Source organism: Papio anubis, unplaced genomic scaffold (genome assembly GCF_008728515.1).
Source record: "Papio anubis isolate 15944 unplaced genomic scaffold, Panubis1.0 scaffold50, whole genome shotgun sequence".
Taxonomy (NCBI): Eukaryota; Metazoa; Chordata; class Mammalia; order Primates; family Cercopithecidae; genus Papio; species Papio anubis.
Window position 1 is genome coordinate 34085 of NW_022165199.1, and position 20769 is coordinate 54853.

Consider the following 20769-nt stretch of genomic DNA (forward strand, 5'->3'; position numbering starts at 1 on the left):
GTGATTCATACCTGTAATCCCAGCAGTTTGGGAGGCTGAGGCGGGAGGATTGCTTGAGCCCTGGAGTTTGAGACCAGCCTGGGCAACATGTCAAAACCTCATCTCTCCAAAAATTAGAATTAGTCAGGTGTGGTGATGCGTGCCTGTAGTCCCAGCTACTTGGGAGGCTGAGGTGGGAGGATCACCTGAATATGAGAGGTCGAGGCTGCAGTGAGCCATGATCACGCCACTGCATTCCAGCCTGGGTGACAGAATGAGATCCTGCCTTGAGAAAAAAAAAAAAAGGTAGAGTGGAAGTGTGGAGAATAAGAATATGAGAATATGCAAATTTGTTTATGTTGCAAAGAGAAACACTGAAAAGACAAATTAGAAACTAATAACATTGTTACCCTATGATAGAGGGTATGGGAAGTACATGAAGTAGGGATGGAAGTGTGATTTCTGAATGTGTCTTTTTATTATTTAGTTTTGACTTTTGAATTAGTAAATATACATTCAAAAATTATAGTAAAATCAAAAATTTTTAAATCCTTAAAATTGAAGACAAACTTGAACAATTGCATCCATGTGTATATCAAAATAGTTATTTAAATACATGGAGAAAAACTATTTCAGGTGACTTTGGAGCTTAATACTAAATGGCATATATGCTAAGGATAAAAAGAACTGCAAAAAAACCCCCACCTTTATTCATTTTATTGCTAGTTGTAATATTCGTATTTTAATTTTGACACCATATGATATGTATTATAGGATAAAGCCAGTAAGTCTTTATGTGAATGTATTAGTAATCAATAGAGATACATGTATAAAATCAAAGAAGCTAAGCACAAAACCTGTAATTTTGAACCTGAATTATAAATGTCAATATGAATTCATCATTTATAATACACATTTCTTAATCCATATAAATTTGTTCCTTAGCTCTGTCCACTGAGAGGACTTAGAAACACTTTGTCACCTTGGTAGATGTAAGCTCCTCTAATACCCTAATTTTGGTCTTTAAATACTTGTACTTGAAATAATCCAGGACTCCTTGAAGAAATGACTGATTCTGGGTCTGGGGCAGGGGACATGCATAATGAACCTGGAACATCTTGTGCCAAAACCAAGAAAGCTTTCAAAGATGGAAAAGCCAAATTGAAAAGGCTCTCCTTGGCCAAAATTGGGACAATTTGAACATCAGAAGAAATAAGGAGAATAATTTATTGAGAAAATGATTATATAACAATAAATAGAACAAATGGAGGTGGCTAGGTGGCTATTATTCTTTACTGTGAAAATTGGTAATGAAAAAGAATTATATATTTGAACTGCCTTTTGAGTGGGAACCATTTTATGTTTAATGAGGAATGCCAAATAACGTAGAAGGAATTAAAGAATTTGAAAGTGACAATTTATTATAACCTGTTATGAATAATTACTTTGGGCCAGGATCATTAATGGGTGCTAAAACTGTTAGACAAAAATGTTTGATTGGGAATTGGATATTCCCATGGAGCCAAAGTATGATTCCACAGATTACTAGATTACTAGTTGGCCTCAGGCTAAAAGAATATAACTTTACGTTGGAAGGATTAGACTATCACTAACCTAGCTATTATTCTTAGTATCATTAAAAGTGAGCCAAAAAAGATGTGCTTCAATATCAAGCACGTTGCTATTGAAATTTTTTGTCTAAAATTTTAAATCTGAATTTTAATTAACTTCAGAGACTTAGTTTGTAAGGCATATGGAAGATCAAGAAATTACATGCTATCTTGAGGAAGAAATTTAAAAAACTCAGTATGAGGTACAGATGAACCGACCATTCTCTTCAACAAATCAATGTCATGAGGGAGAAAAACGGGAGAGGTAGATGGGAGAAAGGGAAAGTGTCCTAGAATAAACTTGATTTAGAGATAGAGTAAGCAAATACAACATGTGTAAACTGTAAAGTTCCTTTTTTTTTTTTTTTAAAAGAAAGGAGTAGGATGAAGCAAGATGACCAGCTTTTAATTTAGAATGTCAGTGATGGGTATAGAGGTGTGTATATAATCAAACACACATATACAGTACATATTATATATATGCATGTATATTTCCTATATTTGAAAATTTGTATAATGAAAATTTAATTTTTTTGTTTACAGATACTTAGGTTATTTGGAATTTCTTTTTTTTTTTTTTTCCTGTTACGATAATGTTTTTATAAACATTCCTTTCCTTGTTTATGTGTTTAAGTGTATACCAATATAGGGTAGCTAGCAGTGGAGTCCCTAGGTCAAAGAGTAGGCACAGCTTTTTTTTTTTTTTTTTTTTTTTTAAAAAGATGGAGTTTCACTCTTGTTGCCCCAGGCTGGAGTGCAATAGCATGATCTCGGCTCACCGCAACCTCCACCTCCCAGGTTCAAGCGATTCTCCTGCCTCAGCCTTCCAAGTAGCTGGGATTACAGGCGTGCACCACCACGCCCAGCTAATTTTGTATTTTCAGTAGAAACAGGGTTTCTCCATGTTGGTCAGGCTAGTCTCGAACTTCTGACCTCAGTTAATCTGCCCACCTCGGCCTCCCAATGTGCTAGGATTACAGATGTGAGCCACCACGCCTGGTCGGCACATCTTAAACTCTACTAGATGTTCATAAGTTGTTCTTCAGAATGATTGTATTGGTGGGGATTTTGGACAAGGGAATCATGAGACATATGTCTTCCCTACTAGATGGTGAATTCTTTAAGGGCAGGTACTGTGTAGAGGTTCAAATATAGAAATGTTTGATTGAATGCAATCGTATTTTAGGAGGATTGCCTGGCAGCAGGATGGAGAAACTTGAGTTAGGTCAGCTGAGAGACCATTGTGATGTTTAAGGTATGAGGCAATGAGTGTGTAAGACCAGAGGTAGTAGAGAGGAGGGGATGGATATGAGAACTCCCTAGAAGAAAGGATCAGAATGTATGCATTCTTTTTGTTGAGGAGAATATCGATGGTTCATTTTTGTGATTTACAAGAACCAGCAGTTTATTGGCTTAACTTTGTAGGAAGCAGGTAAGTTATACTTCCCTAATTAAATCAAAGGCATCTTCTGGCTAATTCCAGTAGAGTTCTAGCCTTTTCTTTATCTTCTGCTTGCACTCTTTTCAAGCCTCCGTTTTTTTCCTGGGATACATTCATGCGATTTAAAAGCAACTGATAGTCGAATTGGGCAAAGGCACAGTCAGTGGCAAAGATGAGGAGGATTTAGTAGAATCTATGGGCCCCTTCCTTGTCAAATGAATTTGTGAAATCTTCCAAGGATAAAGGCTGTCTCCTCCTATGGTTTTTAGAAGGAAAGCGTATTCAGCACCATAACGGGCAGTTCATCATGTGCAGTTTTTATTATTATTTTTTTAAAGACAGGGTCTTGCTCTGTTGCCCAGGCTGGCATGCAGGAGTGTGATCAGTGCAGCCTTGACCTCCCAGGCTCAAGCAGTCCTCCCACCTCAGCCTCCTGAGTAGCTGGACCACAGGAGCATGCCACCAACTCTAGCTAATTTTTGTTTTTCATTTTTTTTTGAGATGTCTCGCTCTGTTGCCCAGGCTGGAGTGCAGTGGCGCAATCTCAGCTCACTGCAATCTCTGCCTTCCAGGTTCCAGTGATTCTCCTGCCTCAGCCTCCCCAGCAGCTGGGATTACAGGCGCATGCAACCATGCCCAGCCAATTTTTTTTTTTTTTTATTGTATAGTAGAGACGGGGGTTTCACCATGTTGGCCAGGCTAGTCTCAAACTCCTGACCTCAGGTAATCCACCCACCTCAGCCTCACAAAGTGCTGGGATTACAGGCGTGAGCCACCACGCCCAGCTCTTGGCTAATTTTTAAAAATTTTTGGAGAGATTATGATTTCACCATGTTGCTCAGTCTGGTCTCAAACTCCTGGGCTTGAGCGATCTTCCCACCTTGGCTTTCCAAAATGCTGGGATTACGGGCATGAACCACCATGTCTGGCCTAGATGAAATTTTTCTAAAAGAATCCCCTTGGCTGGGCATGGTGGCTCATGCCTTTTGACACTTTGGGAGGCTGAGGTGGGTGGATCATCTGACATCAGGAGTTTGAGACTAGCCTGGCCAACATGGTGAAACCCTGTCTCTACGAAAAATACAGAATTAGCTGGGTGTGGTAGTGGGCGCCTGTAATCCCAGCTACTTGAGAGGCTGAGGCAGAAGAATCACTTGAGCCAGGGAGGCAGAGATTGCAGTGAGCTGAGATCATGCCATTGTACTCAAGCCTGGGCGACAGAGCCAGACTCCATCTTAAACAAACAAACAAACAAACAAAAAAACAAAACCCTTATATCTTATTTTAAAACGTTGTGACTTCTTGCATATTCTGAAGTTAGTGACTTCAAGAAGTTTGACCAGGCCAGGCGTGGTGGCTCATGCCTGTAATCCCAGCACTTTGGGAGGCCGAGGTGGGCGGATCACGAGGTCAGGAGATCGAGACCATCCTGGCTAACAGGGTGAAACCCCGTCTCTACTAAAAATACAAAAAATTAACCGTGTGTGGTGGCGGGCACCTGTAGTCCCAGCTACTCGGGAGGCTTAGGCAGGAGAATGGCGTGAACCAAGGAGGCGGAGCTTGCAGTGAGCGGAGATCACGCCACTGCACTCCAGCCTGGGTGACAGAGGGAGACTCGGTCTCAAAAAAAAAAAAAAAAAGAAGTTTGACCAATGATTCTAGAACAGCTCTCTCCAGTAGAAATATAGTGAGCCACATATTATCATTATTATTTTGTCATTGATTGCTCCATTCTACATCCACAGAAACAGACCCAGACAGGGAGTGATGAGATTTGCACCTGGGTCACACAGCTGATCTGTGGCAGAGGTGGGGGTCTCAACTTCTGGCTTTTAGCCGTGCCTTTTTTTTTTTTTTTTTTTGACAGCATCATATTGCCTTAGTGCCCTCAAAATATTATTTGTCCAGTTTGTAGTTACTAACTATTGGAGGCCAAGTCTTGATCTAGTCCCACTTACCATGGGGTACACTTGTCCCTCTTCCTCATGGAAACAGTTTCATCCTGACACTGAGGTCTCAAAGAACATTTCATCCTTTAGGGACTTCACCTTTTTTAAATCACAAAATTTACTTAGGACCTGACACTTAGAGTCAGAAAGGAACACCCATTACTGAGCACCTTCCTTGGGCATGGTGTTTTCAGGGAGCTATGCATGTCTAGTGGGGCCGGCCCTCTAAAAAGTGGAGACAAGAAACAACCTACTCATAATCCCACAGTCTCCCCAAGGAGCCAGAGATTCTTGTCTAGCTAACCTCCTTTAACTATTTTCTAAACAGCTAGTACTATAACCTTAACTTGTGCCCATAAAAAGAACCATGGAGACCAGGTGGGGTGGCTCACACGTATAAACCTAGCACTTTGCGAGGCCGAGGCAGGTGGATTGCCTGAGGTCAGGAGTTTGAGACCAGCCTGGCCAACATGGTGAAACCCTGTCTCTACTAAAAATACAAAAAAATTAGTCGGGCATGGTGGCATGCTCCTGTAATCCCAGCTATTTGGGAGGCTGAGGCAGGGGAATTGCTTGAACCCGGGAGGCGGAGGTTGCAGTGAGCCGAGATCGCGCCACTGCACTCCAGCTTGGGCGACAGAGTGAGACTCTGTCTCAAAAAGAAAAAAAAGAAAAAAAAAAAGAGCCACGGAGACATTGGGAGCATTCAGGGCAGTGGATCACTGGAGGAGCTTCAAAGCCAGGGGAGCCCACTTTTGAGGCTGAATGTCTCACCTACTAGCTTTGTGACCTTGGTCAGGTGACTTTTCCAAACCTTGGTTTTCCCATCTGTAATGTGAGTATGGGCAGCACAGCCCCTACTCCTAGGACTGTGTGTAGGGAGATGGTGCTTGGGCACACAGCACTCACCGAATGCAGGTCATTAACAGTGGGAGACAGCAGTAACTAAGATTTATTGAGCACTTACTGTTGACCTGGTGCTTGCCGTCAATGAACTCATTAAAAAAATTTTTTTTGAGATGAGGTCTCATTCTGTTGTCTAGACTGGAGTGCAGTGGTGCAATCATAGCTCACTGCAGCCTTGACCTCCCTGGGCTCAGGTGATCCTCCCATCTCAACCTTCTGAGTAGCTAGGACCACAGGTGTGAGCCACCCGCCCAGCTAATTTTTGTGTATTTTTTGTAGAGACAGAGTTTTGCGATGTTGCCTAGGCAGGTCTCAAACTCCAGGGCTCAAGCAGTCCACCCATCTTGGCTTCCCAAAGTGCTAGGATTACAGGCATGAGCACCACACCCAGCCATTTTTTTAAAATTAAATTTTAAATTTTATTTATTTATTAATGAATGAATGAACAACAGGATCTGACTCTGTTGCCCAGGCTGGAGTGCAGTGGCACAATCGTGGCTCCCTGAAGCCTCAAACTTCTGGGCTTAAGTGATCCTCCCCCCACCCCCCAGCCTCCTGAGTAGCTGTAGCTGGGACTAGAGGGAGACCCCACTATACACAGCTAATTTTTTTTTTATTTTAGGGAGGGATGATGTCTCTCTATGTGTTGCCCAGGCTGGTCTTGAACTCCTGGGCTCAAGGGGTGCTCCTGCCTCAGCCTCCCCAAATATTGGGAGCAACTGTGCCTTGCTAATTGCCTCTAATCCTCAGAACAACCCTGTGAGAGAGGTTGTGCTATTACCCTCATTTTACAGATGTGTAAACTGAGGCGTAGAAAGGCTGAATGACCTCTCCCTGCCTCACTTCTGGGTCCTTGGCCACTTCTTGCCTCTGCACGTGTTTTTTTTCCTTTCCCTTAGGCAGGGATAGAAAAAGGGCATCTATGTTGTCTTCTGGGGCCTGTAGTGAGAGTAGTGCATTCTATTAATTATGATTGGTTTTACTGTCATGGCTCCTAAAAATGATGGGCCAGCAGGGACTACTGCAGTACCAAGGTTTCCCATTTCCCCCATGGGCCTGATCCTAGGGTAGCAGCTTCCCATTCCTCTGCGGTGGTGCCTGCAGCTACAGATTTAATTTAAAAATTTCTAGTAGCCACTGTGCAGTACAGTTTCAAACTCCTAGGTTCAAGTGACCTTCCTGCCTTAGCCTCCCAAGTAGCTGGTACTGCAGGTGCACGCCACTGTGCCCAGCAAAATTAATTTTCATAATAGCGTTTAATCCCTTATATCTAAAATATTATTATTATTATTTTTGGAGACAGGGTCTCACTCCTGTTGCCCAGACAGGAGTACAGTAGTGTGATCACACCTCACTGCAGCCTTGACTTCCTAGGTTCAGGTTATTCTGTCATTTCAGCCTCCCAAGTAGTTGGGTCTACAGGCATGTGCCACCATGCGTGGCTGATTTTTTTTGTATTTTTTGTAGAGACCAGGTTTTGCCATGTTGCCCAGGCTGGTCTTGAACTCCTGGCCTCAAGCAATCCACCCACCTCAGCCTCTCAAAAGTGTTGGAATTACAGGCGTGAGCCACTGCACCTGGCCCTTCCAAAATACTGTTTCATCAAGTAATCAGTATAAAAGTTATTAATGAGATATTTTACATTCTTTCTTGATGGCAAGTCTTCAAAATCTGGTATGTTATATGTATAGCACATCTCAATTTGGGCTAGCCACATTTCAATGCCCAGTATCCTTGTATAACTAGTGGTTACTGTATTGGACACCTCAGTTCTTTTTTTTTTTTTTTTTTGAGATGGAGTCTTGCTCAGTCGCCCAAGCAGGAGTGCAGTGGTGCAATCTTGGGTCACTGCAACCTCTGACTCCTTGATTCAGGTGATTCTCCTGCCTCAGCCTCCTGAGTAGCTGGGACTACAGGCTTGCACCACCATATCCGGCTAATTTTTTTTTTCTTTGTATTTTTCACCATGTTGGCTGGGGTGCTCTCAAACTCCTGACCTCAAGTTATCCTCTGGCCTTGGCCTCCCAAAGTGCTGAGATTACAGGCATGAGTCACTGCGCCCAGCCCGGACACCTCAATTTTAGAATATACCCATTTGAAACCTTTGAACTCAGTTTGGTGTACTGATTTGATCTACTGTCATTGAGGGTGGTCTTGAGCTGATTTTGCTTTGTAATATTATTGCTAGTTATTAGACAAGTTCTGGCTTCCTGCCTAGATTTTTCTATGCTAACTTGGCAGGTCCAAGAGTAATTCTCAGGGTCCCAGACGAAGCCAATATCTACATTTATTATGTTCACAATTTTCTCTTTTGACTAAAAAACAGGATTGACCTCAGATTTTTTTTTTTTTTTTTTTTTGGTCACATCTGTCAATTTGAGTTGCTGCCAATAAAAAGATAATATTCAGGCAAGTTCCAGTCTTGTTTAGTTATAAGAAATTTTGTTACAACAAGGTTGACGTAAGTATTCAGTAAGCATTCTATTATGATATTTCCTAGGGTTTGTGAAATTTAGATTACATTAAAAAAAGTCAAACATTATGATGTTTTTGGTTATTCCAAGTATTTCTGGAGTTTCTACTGTGTGCCAAATATTGTTCATTCAATGGATTAATATTTGTTGAACTTTTTTTTTTTTCTGAGATGGAGTCTTGCTCTGTTGCCCAGGCTGGAGTACAGTGGCGTGATCTCGGCTCGCTGCAACCTCTGCCTCCTGGGTTCAAGTGATTCTGCTGCCCCAGCTTCCCGAGTAGCTGGGACTACAGGCACCTGCCACCATGCCTGGCTAACAGAATGCCCTTTTAATGCAGACTTTAAAAGTGATAAAAAGGGTTGCTGCATCTTTTACTTCTTAAGTCTTTCTCTCCTTGCGTGGTAGTGGGATGTCCTCAGATTATGGTTACTGAAAGAAAGTTATCTTAGAAGGAGGTTTTTTATCAACTTTGTGAGTATGATTTCATTGGAACTGGTCTTGACTTTAGGAAGATCTGGCTCTGAGATCAAGGTTCTGGCTGTGGGGAGTGGAGACCTTGTGGAGAAACAGTTATTCTTGTACACTGATAGTGGGAGTATAAGTTGCTACAATTTTTTGGTAGATAATTTGGCAGTGTCTAATCACAATTAAAATGTGATTTTAAGCAAGTCTAGCAATCCTGCTTCTGACAATAATTTCTAGAACAATGCTAACTCATGTGTATTGCAGCACTGTTTGTAAAGATGAAAAGTTAAAATAGGATCATATAAATAATATACTGTATATTTGTTTCCTGTTCCTATAGTGTAATAATTTCCTATTTGCTATAACAAATTACCACACCCTTAGTGTCTTAAAACAACACAAATTTATTATTTTATAATTCTGGAAGTCTGAAGACCTACAATTAGGATTTCAGCAGGACTGTTCCTTCTGGAAGCTTTAGGAGAGAATCTGTTTTCTTTCCTTTTCTAGCTTCTAAAGAATGCATGCATTTCTTGACCTGTGGCCCCTTCCTCCATCTTTAAGGCCAACAGCATAGTATCTTCACATCTCTCTCATCCTCTCTCTGATCTCTGCTTCCTTCTCCCTGACCGTGACCTTTTGCTCCCAGTGTCACATCTCCTATTCTGATCCTCCTGTCTCCCTCTTACAAGAACTCTTGTGATTACATCATACTTGGATAATCCAGGATAACCACCCTAGTCAGGATCCTTAATTTAATCATTTCTGCAGAGTTCCTTTTGCCATGTAAGGTAGCATATTCACAGGATCTGAGAATTAGGATCTAGACATCTTTGGGGGAGCATTATTCAGCCTGTCACACTCCATAGTACTGTGCAGCCAATAAAAAAACTGTGTGTACTGACACAGGAAGATTTCACTGATAAAACAAGAGGATTGGCCAGGAGTGGTGGCTCACACCCATAATCCCAGCACTTCGGGAGGCCAAGGCAGATGGATTACTTGAGGTCAGGAGTTTGAGACCAGCCTGACCAAAATGTTGAAACCCCATCTCTACTAAAAATGCAAAAATTAGCTGGGCCTGGTGGTACATACCTGTAATCCCAGCTACTTGGGAGGCTGAGGCAGGAGGATTGCTTGAACCAGGGAGGCAGAGGTTGCAGTGAGCCAAGATTGTGCTATTCCATTCTAGCCTGGGCAACAAGAGCAAAACTCCATCTCAAAAAAATAAAATGAAAAAAAGAAGATTGCTTGTGAATGGGGAAAAAAGCAAGTTGCCAAACAGTATAGTATGATCCCTTTTTGTATGTTTTTGAATTTTAATTTTTTATTTTTGCCCACCCTCCTGACCCCTTTGCGTGTTTTTGTTTAAAAAGAAGTAAGCATTGTGTGTATGTGTTTCTATACACATAGAAAAGATCTGGAAGAATGCACACTAAACATTTGGGTAGTGGTTACTTCTGAGAACACAAGGATGTGTTGAGATGACTTTAAACTGTATAATTCTTCTGTACAGTAAATGTGTTTGTTTGTTGTGATTTTATTTATTTATTTATTTTTGAGATGGAGTCGCACTGTGTCGCCTGGGCTGGAGTGCAGTGGCGCGATCTTGGCTCACTGCGACCTCTGCCTCCCGGGTTCAAAACAACTCTCCTGCCTCAGCTTCCCAAGTAGCTGGGATTACAGGCGGCTGCCACTACGCCTAGCTAATTTTTTGTAGTTTTAGTTGAGATGGGGTTTCACCATGTTGGCCAGGCTGGTCTCGAATTCCTGACCTTGTGATTTGCCCGCCTCAGCCTCCCAAAGTGCTGGGATTATAGGCGTGAGCCACCGCGCCCAGCCCTGTAATTTTATTTTTATGAAAGTATATGTGCAGAGTTCTGACTTATAAGTGGGAGCTGAACAGTGGTTATACATGGATATACAGAGGGTAATAATAGGGAGGGTGGGAGAAGGGCAAGGGTTGAAAAATTCCCTGTTGGGTACAGTGTTCACTATTCAGGTGATGGGCACATTAAAAGGCCAGACTTCACCATTATGCAATATATACATGTAACAAACTGCACTCGTACACCCTGAATCTATAAAAAATAAAAACTTTTTTGGCAGGGCACTGTGGCTCACGCTTGTAGTCTCAGAATTTTGGGAGGCCGAGGCTGGCGGATCATTTGGTCAGGAGATCGAGACCATCGTGGCTAACACGGTGAAACCCCGTCTCTACTAAAAATACAAAAAACTAGCCGGGCGAGGTGGCGGGCGCCTGTAGTCCCAGCTACTCGTGAGGCTGAGGCAGGAGAATGACGTAAACCCGGGAGGCGGAGCTTGCAGTGAGCCGAGATCGCGCCTCTGCACTCCAGCCTGGGCGACAGAGCGAGACTCGGAAGAAAAAAATTATACGTGCGCATAGTTGAAAAAGTAAAAAATGTAAGCCTTCTGATGAAAATCCTATAGTCAGTTGTGTTATTTCTTCCCACCCCAGAACCCTCTTTCCCAGAGGTCTCCATTTTATGAATCTTTTAGGTCTTTATATTTCTAAATAACAAATGTATGCTATTTCTTGATTTTTTTCCACATTAGATACCTTTTGACTTTCTACTTATGAAGATGAGGCTTCAGCTGTTTTTCCCTCACCATTTATCTTTTCAGTATGATTACACTGAAAATTTTGCTCTACATTACACCCCAGAAACTGTTATTCTTAGCTAACCCACGTCTGTACCACAAAGGAAATGTGCGTGTGTGTGTAAAGGGAAAACTATACAAGGGACATGTATACCTTTATGGTATAGTTTTTTTCTCCCTTCTGAAAAATAGTCTAGTTTTTTCTTTTCTTAGTCTTCTTGTATCCGTCATTAACCCATCCCAAACTCTCCACTGGCATTCATTCTCTTCTTGGGAGACTTACCAGCCTGTCTTTTCCTTGGAGACCTCTTTCCTGGAATTGTGTTCTCTGGCTCCCATCTGGGTTTGCTTTCTATGCCTGTGTCACAGTTGTTGTCTTGGGGTCTCCCTTCACCATCATTTTGGGTACTCTCTCCTATTCTGTTTATGTTGGATCCTTTATTTCCCGAAGGCCTTGATTATTCTTTCTGGTTTACTCTTGGTTTTGGTGGAACGTGTCATCTAGTGGTTTTCTGAAAAAGGGGTATATGGGAAATACATATATGGATATAATATTTGAAAATATCATTTAAAAAAAAAATAAAGGGGAAAATAACTCCATTAGGTAAAATGGGCATGGGGGAAAAATCCAAATATACCAGAGGTCACGTAATGATTTTTCTGTTCAAAGGAATTACACTGGGAGACACTAAACTTAAATCGTTGGAGGACATGCCCTTTATATCCCAGCAGATTCCCAGTGTTCTCCAACTTAGGACACAGGAAGAATTGAGAATAAGGGTCGGATTTTAAGATCAAAACTAGGGTTCTTTGGTAAATGTTTTTACTTTTCACTTACTTCCTCTGCAAAATGGAGACAATAGTGATCTTGTTAAGGCACTTTAGATAAAATGAGACAATACAGATAAAGAGCAAGATGCTAGGGACTGTTTTTATTATTATTGAAATTGTTTTCTTATGAGACTGTAGGCAACTAAATTTGGAATATTTTCATACATGTACACATGATTATAATATGCTAAATTTTACTTGGAGTCATATTTTACATACTTTTACTATGAGAAATGCTTTCAATATCTAATGTACATTAAAGACTTTATCACCTTATCTGTAACCTAATTTTGAAAAAATGCTTTTTAATAAAAGTTTTAATATTGCATTAGTAATATATGCTTGCTATAAAAAATGAAAACTTAGAAAAAAGTAGAAAAAAGGGAAAATTCATAATTTCCATTAACATGGTGTATTGTTTCCAAGTTTTTTTTTTTTTTTTTTTAATTGTTTCTTTCTTTTTTCTTTTGAGATGGAGTTTTGCTCTTGTTGCCCAGGCTGGAGTGCAAAGGGGCAATCTCGGCTCACTGCAACCTCCACCTCCCAGGTTCAAGTGATCCTTCTGCCTCAGCCTCCTGAGTGGCTGGGATTACAGGCGTCAGCCACCACACCCAGCTAATTCTTTTCTTAATTATTATTATTTTTAGTAGAGACGGGGTTTCACTGTGTTGGCGAGGCTGGTCTTGAACTCCGTACCTCAGGTGATTCACCTGCCTCGGGCTCCCAAAGTGCTAGGATTACAGGCATGAGCCATCACGCTCGAACCCAAGTGTTTTTCTGTTAAGATCATGGTATATATACAACTTAGAGTCCTGATTCTTAAACTGTTACATACTGTTTGTAAATATTTTCAAATGAATATATATAGTATTATTTTAAAAATATTTTTATCTTTTAGAGATCTGTACTGAAATATTTAGAGATAATATGGTATAATGTCTAACACTTGCTTCAAAAGAGTGGGTGGAGGTGGGAAATGAGTCGGCCATAAATTGATAATATTTAAACTAAATGTTGGCTATGTGGAAGTTTATTATACGACAGTCTACTTTATATATATTACAAATTTTCCATAATGTAAAATAAATAAATCACTACAGTATTCCATTATGACATATCTTTTTTTTTTTTTGAGATGGAGTCTTGCTCTGTCGCCCAGGCTGGAGTGCCGTGGCGCAATCTTGGCTCACTGCAACCTCCGCCTCCCGGGTTCAAGTGATTCTCCTGCCTCAGCCTCCCAAGAAGCTAGGACTACAGGCGCCCGCCACTATGCCTGGCTAATTTTTTGTATTTTTTTAGTAGAGACAGGGTTTCCCCATGTTAGCCAGGATGGTCTCGATCTCCTGACTTCGTGATCCACCCGCCTTGGCCTCCCAAAGTGCTGGGATTACAGGCGTGAGCCACCGCGCCCAGCCTGACATATCTTAATGTCTTTAATCATTGTTTGTAGTTGTTTTTTTCCTTATTTTAAATAGCATTAGCATTAATATATTTAGGTTTTTGAAAAGTTTCCTTATGATGCTTTTATATGAGTAGAATTACTAGTCAGAGTATGAACATTTTAAAGACTTTGGATGTGTGTGTAGGATGTGTGTGTAATACAAAAAGTGGAGAAAATCTTTAGGAGATTTATATTGGATTTATAATTGTACTTATTGAGCATAAGAATTATATAAAAAGTTTATTTTAAAGTTTTAATGTGAGTAAAGGCTTATTAAATATAATAGGTGTAAACATTTTTAAAATTCATACTCTTTTAGAGTGTTAGTAACCACTCACGTGGAACTAGTACTTTATGATTTTATAGAGCTTTCATGTCCGGTAGATGCCATAATCCTCACAACCACTCTATAAGCTGTAAATTACAGAAAAATTCAAAACAAAATACTCTAAGCTTTAACATGTAATTATTGGTAGTAATTCCTGTTACCACTAGATGGCTCTCTTGGTGTGTCCTTTTGAGCAAAAGTAGCTAGTTTGTATAATAGATTTATTATTAACATACATTTTTTTCTTTTTTTTGAGAGGGAGTCTGGCTCTGTTGCCCAGACTGGAGTGCAGTGGTGCAATCTCAGCTCACTGCAGCTTCTGCCTCTCAGGTTCAAGCGATTCTCCTGCCTCAGCCTCCTGAGTAGCTGGGACTCCAGGTGCGTGCCACCACACCAGGCTAATTTTTTGTATTTTTAGTAGAGACGGGGTTTCACCATATTGGCCAGGATGATCTTGATCTCCTGACCTCGTGATCCACCTGCCTCGGCCTCCCAAAGTGCTGGGATTACAGGCGTGAGCCACCACGCCCAGCCTTAACAAACATTTTAATTGGAGTAAAGAACTTATTTGCCACACCACAAAAGCAATATATTTTTGTTGTTAAACTAAATGATTAAAAAAAAACTAGCACTTTATCTCTGAGGATTTTTGTTTGTTTGTTTTTGAAGCAATCTTGCTCTGTTGCCCAGGCTGGAGTGCAGTGGAGCAATCTCGGCTCACTACAACCTCTGCCTCACGGGTTCAGGGATTCTCCTGCCTCAGCTAGCTAAGTAGCTGGGACCACACCAGGCTAATTTTTGTGTTTTTTTTAGTAGAGATGGGTGGGGTTTCACCATGTTAGCTAGGCTGGTCTCAAACTCCTGGCCTCAAGTGATCTTCCCTTTTCGGCCTCCCAAAGTGCTAGGATTACAGGCTTGAGTCACTGCACCCATCCAGGATTTTAATATATAAATATTGAACTGAGTAAATTAGTGACTTGACCTGGAGCTATGTTCCCCTTGGTCAGTGTAGTTATGTTATTACAATTGAGTTCCTCTAAGGGTCAAAAACTACGATGAGTGTGTGTGGTCCCTGTTAGGTGAGACAGAGTGAAAATGCTACGATTTTGTTGTTTTCATTATTTAAAACTACTAATTATCTTGACAAGAAAATCAGAGCACCTTTGATTTTTGTCTTGCTTGATCTTATGTGTATTTTCTTCCATTTATTTCAATCTTATTAGATCCATTGCCACCTTTTTATAATAAATATTTTGTATTGCCCCTTCTGCTAACTTTAAATGAAAATCATCGTTGCTGGGTGCAGTGGCTCATGCCTATAGTCCCAGCACCTTGGGAGGCTGCAGTAGGCAGATCACTTGAGCCCAGGGGTTCAAGACAAGCCTGAGCAACGTGGCAAAAACTCATCTCTACAAAAAATACAAAAATCAGCCAGGTGTGATGGTGCACTCTTGTAGTTGCAGCTACTCGGGAGGCTGAGGCGGGAGGATTAGTTGAGCCTGGGAGGTCGAGTCTGTCGTGAGCTGTGATCTCGCCACTGTACTCCAGCCTGGGCTACAGAGAGAGTCTCTATCTCAAAAGAAAAGAAAGAAAATCATAGTTAATGTTACTGATCTGCATGATTTCAAAAAAATCATGTTTTGATTATAATATAAAGGATAATTTGAAAAGAAGCAATTTATAATAAAATGTGTATTAAAATATGTAAATACTTGAGCACACTGCATTAGATGTCACAGTGAGTTAGTAAAATGCTTATGCTGGCACATAAAATCACTGTGAATGTGATAGCTGAACAAGCTGATTGATATATGATATTGGTGATGCACATGCCAAAGTGGCATTGACATGATTTTCCAAAATGACAAACAACTCTTAGTAAATTTCTGAACAAAACAAATAGATTTATAGTACGGCTGCATTCTAGAATATTTGGAACACATTAACACTGTGGAAAAAATACATTTTGTTTACATGTTAGATTCCAGCCTTAGATATGTTTTCAGTGGAATCTTTGAAAATTATCCAGAACATGTGACAATTCTTTGTTCTACAGGACTATTCCCTCCTTTGCTGGACCTCTCGTATCCATGGCGCTTGCCCATTAAATGCTAGCAGAGCATCGGCACCTTCAGTCCCCAAAATGCCGCCATAAACATACAAAGGGCTCTCAAGGGGGCAGTGCTGCTGCCAGTGAGAACCACTGATTTCCAAGAATCCATCTCATTAATCTACCATAGGGCTGTATTGCTCATGGAAATTTAAAACCAGAGTAACTTAAGTGTATTTGGTCCTAAACTGTGATATGTTTTGAATAATTAGGACAATTGAATAATTATGGACAAAGTTGATTTGTTCAAATGCTTCATGATTTTATTATAATTCATGTAAGCAGATATATGATTGATATTTTAAGTTCCCAACATTCTACATTTTCTTTATTTTTTTCCTGCTCATCCCATCTAGTAAGTCAGGAACATAAAACTTTCCTTAATGTTATCATTTGCTTAGTTGACAGTCATACAATGTAATTTGTCCCTTTGAAAAAAACATTTTTAAAATTAGGTAATATAGTAATGTTATAGAAACTTTGTAAAATGAAGACAAAATTTCCCATAATCATTCCATCCTAAACAATTGTTAATATTTTTCAGTGTTTTATACTTTATATGCGTATTTTGACAAAAAAGTTTTATATCTTTTCATAATGTGGCATAAATTTTTTGTTGTTTATATAGCTTCAAAACTATTAGGTTAAATTACTGCATTTTGTTCCTTTCGATTCTACAATTCAATCATTTTCCTACCTTTAGATTGGTCACATAAGAATTATATATAATATATATGTGTATGCATATATAATCTTTACTGATAGATCTGTTTCAATATATCTTTCCTTTAGAATAGATTCTTAGAAGTGGGATCACTTACTGGGTCAATGGACTCAGATATTTTTGTAACTTGTTAAATTTGCCAAGTTGACTAAAAAATAAAGCTGATCCACTTATATTACTATCAGCATATCTGAGTTGTCAATATATCAAAGTATCAGTTTCACCTAATTCTTGGCTGCATCAGTAATTACTTTAAAATTATTTACTTTATGTTAACCTGATTAGCAGTGACACTGAGCATTTTTTGCCCTTGTGAATTATTTCTATTTTCTTTTCTGTAAAATGTATGGCCTGTCTTTTAACTATTGATGTGTTGGGTCCTTGCTGTTTATTTCCCGCCCCTTTTCATTTTGAGTCAAGTCTTTTAAATAAGTAAAACATGACTGTTTCTTCTAGTCATTTTTGTGGTAAATATATTTCTTTGCCATTTCTTATTTTATTTTATTTTAATAGTATAGAAAATACTATGTGTTATCAAAGAAAGAACATAAGATAGAGAGTCAAAAATCAGGGTTCTGGACAGAGATACTTATAGTACTTGTTATATTTGACAAAGGACTCATATCCAGAACATATGTGAGAATGCTTACAAATCAATAAGAAAAAGACAGACAACCCAGTTTCAAAAAATGGGGAAAAGCCCTAAACTGGCACTTCACAAAAGATACTCAGATATCTAAACCATTTGGCAGTATGTATGCTGAATGAATGCAAACTGATTTTATATTACCTGCGTAAAACCTATTTAAAAATGTTTATTTTTGGAAAGATATATTTCATCGTAAAGCCAAATTTATATCATTCAGAGTATAGGTGCTATATTTGTTAGTGTGACCAGTTCAGATTTTACCGTACTTCTGTAGGAGACAGGTCAGTTTCTTTTTGCTTTATCTTGCCGTTTAATAGGAAATTATTTTTGCAGGTTTCTTGCTTGTTGAATATGATGTTAATTTTTACTGTCCAGCAGTTACATATTATTTAGGAAAAAATGCCTCATTGGAGATCAGTAATCTCTATAGATCTTAGTGACTTTAAGCAGGATTGAGGAATATCTTGGCTTTCAGTGACTCCATCAAGGTTATGAGAGAATAGGAGAAAAAAAGGAAAGGAAATCAGAAATGCAAGGATGAAAATGTTGCAAGTATCACAGAGAAGTGTATTTAAAAAAATCCCATATAAATCCCTCAAGTACATGTGGTTGTTTTTCCTATTCTGTACTCCAGAATATAATATAGTTTTTTTTTTTTAGATGGAATCTCACTCTTATGCCCAGACTGGATTGAATTTTTCGTAGAGACAGGGTTTCACCCTGTTGGCCAGGCTGGTCTCGAACTCCTGACCTCAAGTGATTCGCCCACCTCGGCCTCCCAGAGTAGTGGGATTACAGGTGTGAGCTGCTGTGCCTGACCATAATATAGATTATTTTTATCCTTACAAATGAAACAATTCTAAGAAATTCTTTCCTGCCTTGTGATGAAGGCCTGTTTGGGATATGTATATCTCACCTAATTATTGTGCAAGCCTCCAAGTGTTAGTATCTGTCCCTGGTTACCTCTTTTGTGCTTGATTATTCCCATCTTACCTAATTCACTAAAAATTATAGGCATAATTCTGTTTATTTTCATGGACAGCTTTTCTTATAATTACCCCTTTTAGATTTCTTGACAGCCCTTTTAATGATGTAGAACATTTCAGTTCTTCCTGGCAGAAATAACTTTTTCAAGCCCCATTTGCCAACTTCCTTCTCACACATACACTCCTTTCTCTTCCTTATTGAGTTCAGGTTGAGTATCCCTTATCTGAAATACTTAGTCCAGAAGTATTTCAGATTTTGGGTTTTTTCAGATTTTGGAATATTTCCATTAATACTTACTGGTTCAGCATCCCTAATGCAAAAATGCAAAATCTGAAATGCTCCAATGAGCATTCCTTTGATGCTTAAAAAGTTTCAGATTTCAAATTTTTGGATTAGGGATACTCAACCTGTAATAATTGTTCATACCAGGTAGAGATACACTGATCAACCTGCCATTACTCTTTATAACTTATTTCCTCTTGACTACTTACCTAACCCTCAGAGTATATACTTTTTTTGAGATAAATTTATACCCCAGGCACATTTTTTCATTGTAAATCTCAGGGGTTCCATATTTCCTTTCCCTACAGGCCCAAAATTCTGCTTTTCCTTATTTACGATACTGTGTAACGTAATTGAGTAATCTTCCAGCTGGATAGTCTTTCTGGGTTTGGAAACTTTCTTCTGAGAACTGTCATCCCTTGAATTTGAATGTTTGTGATACATTCAAATCTTAATTTACCTATATTCTACTATCATAATCTTTTTTTCTGACATGTATTTCAATATTTCTTATTCAAGAAGACACAAATACATACACACCTATGCACACCTCACATCCCAGGCTGGGACATTAGCCTTTTCAGATATATTAAATTCAAGACACAAGATACTCTTTCCTGGTTTTTTTTTTTTTTTTTTTTTTTTTTTGAGACAGAGTTTACTTTGTCGCCCAGGCTAGAGTGCAGTGGTGCGATCTCGGCTCACTGCAACCTCTGCCTCCTGGGTTCAAGTGATTCTTGTGCCTCAGCCTCCTGAGGAGCTGGGACTATAGGTGTGAGCCCCCACACCCAGCCAATTTTTTATTTTTAGTAGAGATAGGGTTTTACCATGTTGTCCAGGCTGGTCTCGAACTCCTGGCCTCAAGTGATCCACCTGCCTCAGCCTCACAAACTGCTGGGATTACAGGGGTATGTCATCATACCTGGCCTCTAGCCTCTAATGAGACAGATAGTCTATTCATAATACTATTACTCTCTTTTTAGTATTTTCATAGAATGTGAATTATTTACTTTCTGCAAGAACTTAAATATACATTCATGTAGGAGGGCAGAAAATTTGTATTTTAAAATTTTGAACACATTTACTATTGCAAAATAATTTATGGTAAGTTTAGTTTAATTTGCACCAACAACAGATGATAATATCTTGCACTTTATTTACTTTTATGAAAAATTTTATTGCTGCAAACCCTCCAGTGAAAACAATTAGTTGCCAGTTTTAAATTTTAGACCAGCTTGGCTGGGCGTGGTGGCTCATGCCTGTAATCCCACCACTTTGGGAGACCAAAGCCGGCAGATCATTTGAGGTCAGGAGTTTGAAACCAGCCTGGCTAACATGGTGAAACCCTGTCTCTATTGAAAATAGAAAAATTAGCTGGGTGTGGTGGTGCATGCCTGTAGTCCAAGCTACTTGGGAGGCTGAGGCAGGAGAATCGCTTGAACCCAGGAGGCGGAGGTTGCAGTGAGCCAACACCGTGCCACCGCACTCCAGCCTGGGTGACAGGCCGAGACTCTGTGTCAAAAATAAATAAATAAATAAATAAATAAAAATTTAGACCAGCTTTTCTCTGCTACTTACCTCTTCTTTTACCAGATGTATTTGGAGAATTTAAACTACTTTTATTCTAAGTAAAAACTTAATGAGAAAGAAAAGTGGATTCTAAAATCCAATATAAATTGCTTTTGTATGATCTGTAATTTTGTATTAACCATGGCACACTCTTTTGAAGGGATAATTGAGAATTGACTTATTAATAAAGACAGGGAGGGAAAATGTCATGTCATAATGTATAAATGGAGATTTTGATGTTCAGTTCATCTATGTTTTGTTTAGATGTCCCTGGTAGATTTGGGAAAGAAGCTTTTAGAAGCGGCACGAGCAGGTCAAGATGATGAAGTTCGTATTTTGATGGCAAATGGAGCTCCTTTTACTACAGACTGGGTAAAGAATGATTTTAATGTTGTGTGTTTT

General features: G+C 39.5%; 1 protein-coding gene across 10 annotated transcripts in view; it reads left to right on the forward strand.

The window, feature by feature from the left end:
• Positions 1-20769, forward strand: part of LOC116268568 (GA-binding protein subunit beta-1) — a 76963-nt gene that overhangs the window by 25854 nt on the left and 30340 nt on the right. For 9 of the 10 annotated variants that reach the window (XM_031662236.1, XM_031662235.1, XM_009210158.3 and 6 more), the window contains one exon: positions 20632-20739. In XM_031662236.1, the coding sequence (XP_031518096.1) occupies positions 20632-20739 (108 nt within the window). Of the gene's footprint in view, positions 1-2550; positions 3022-20631; positions 20740-20769 lie in introns of those variants that run through there. The other variant, XM_031662237.1, reaches the window with a different exon arrangement.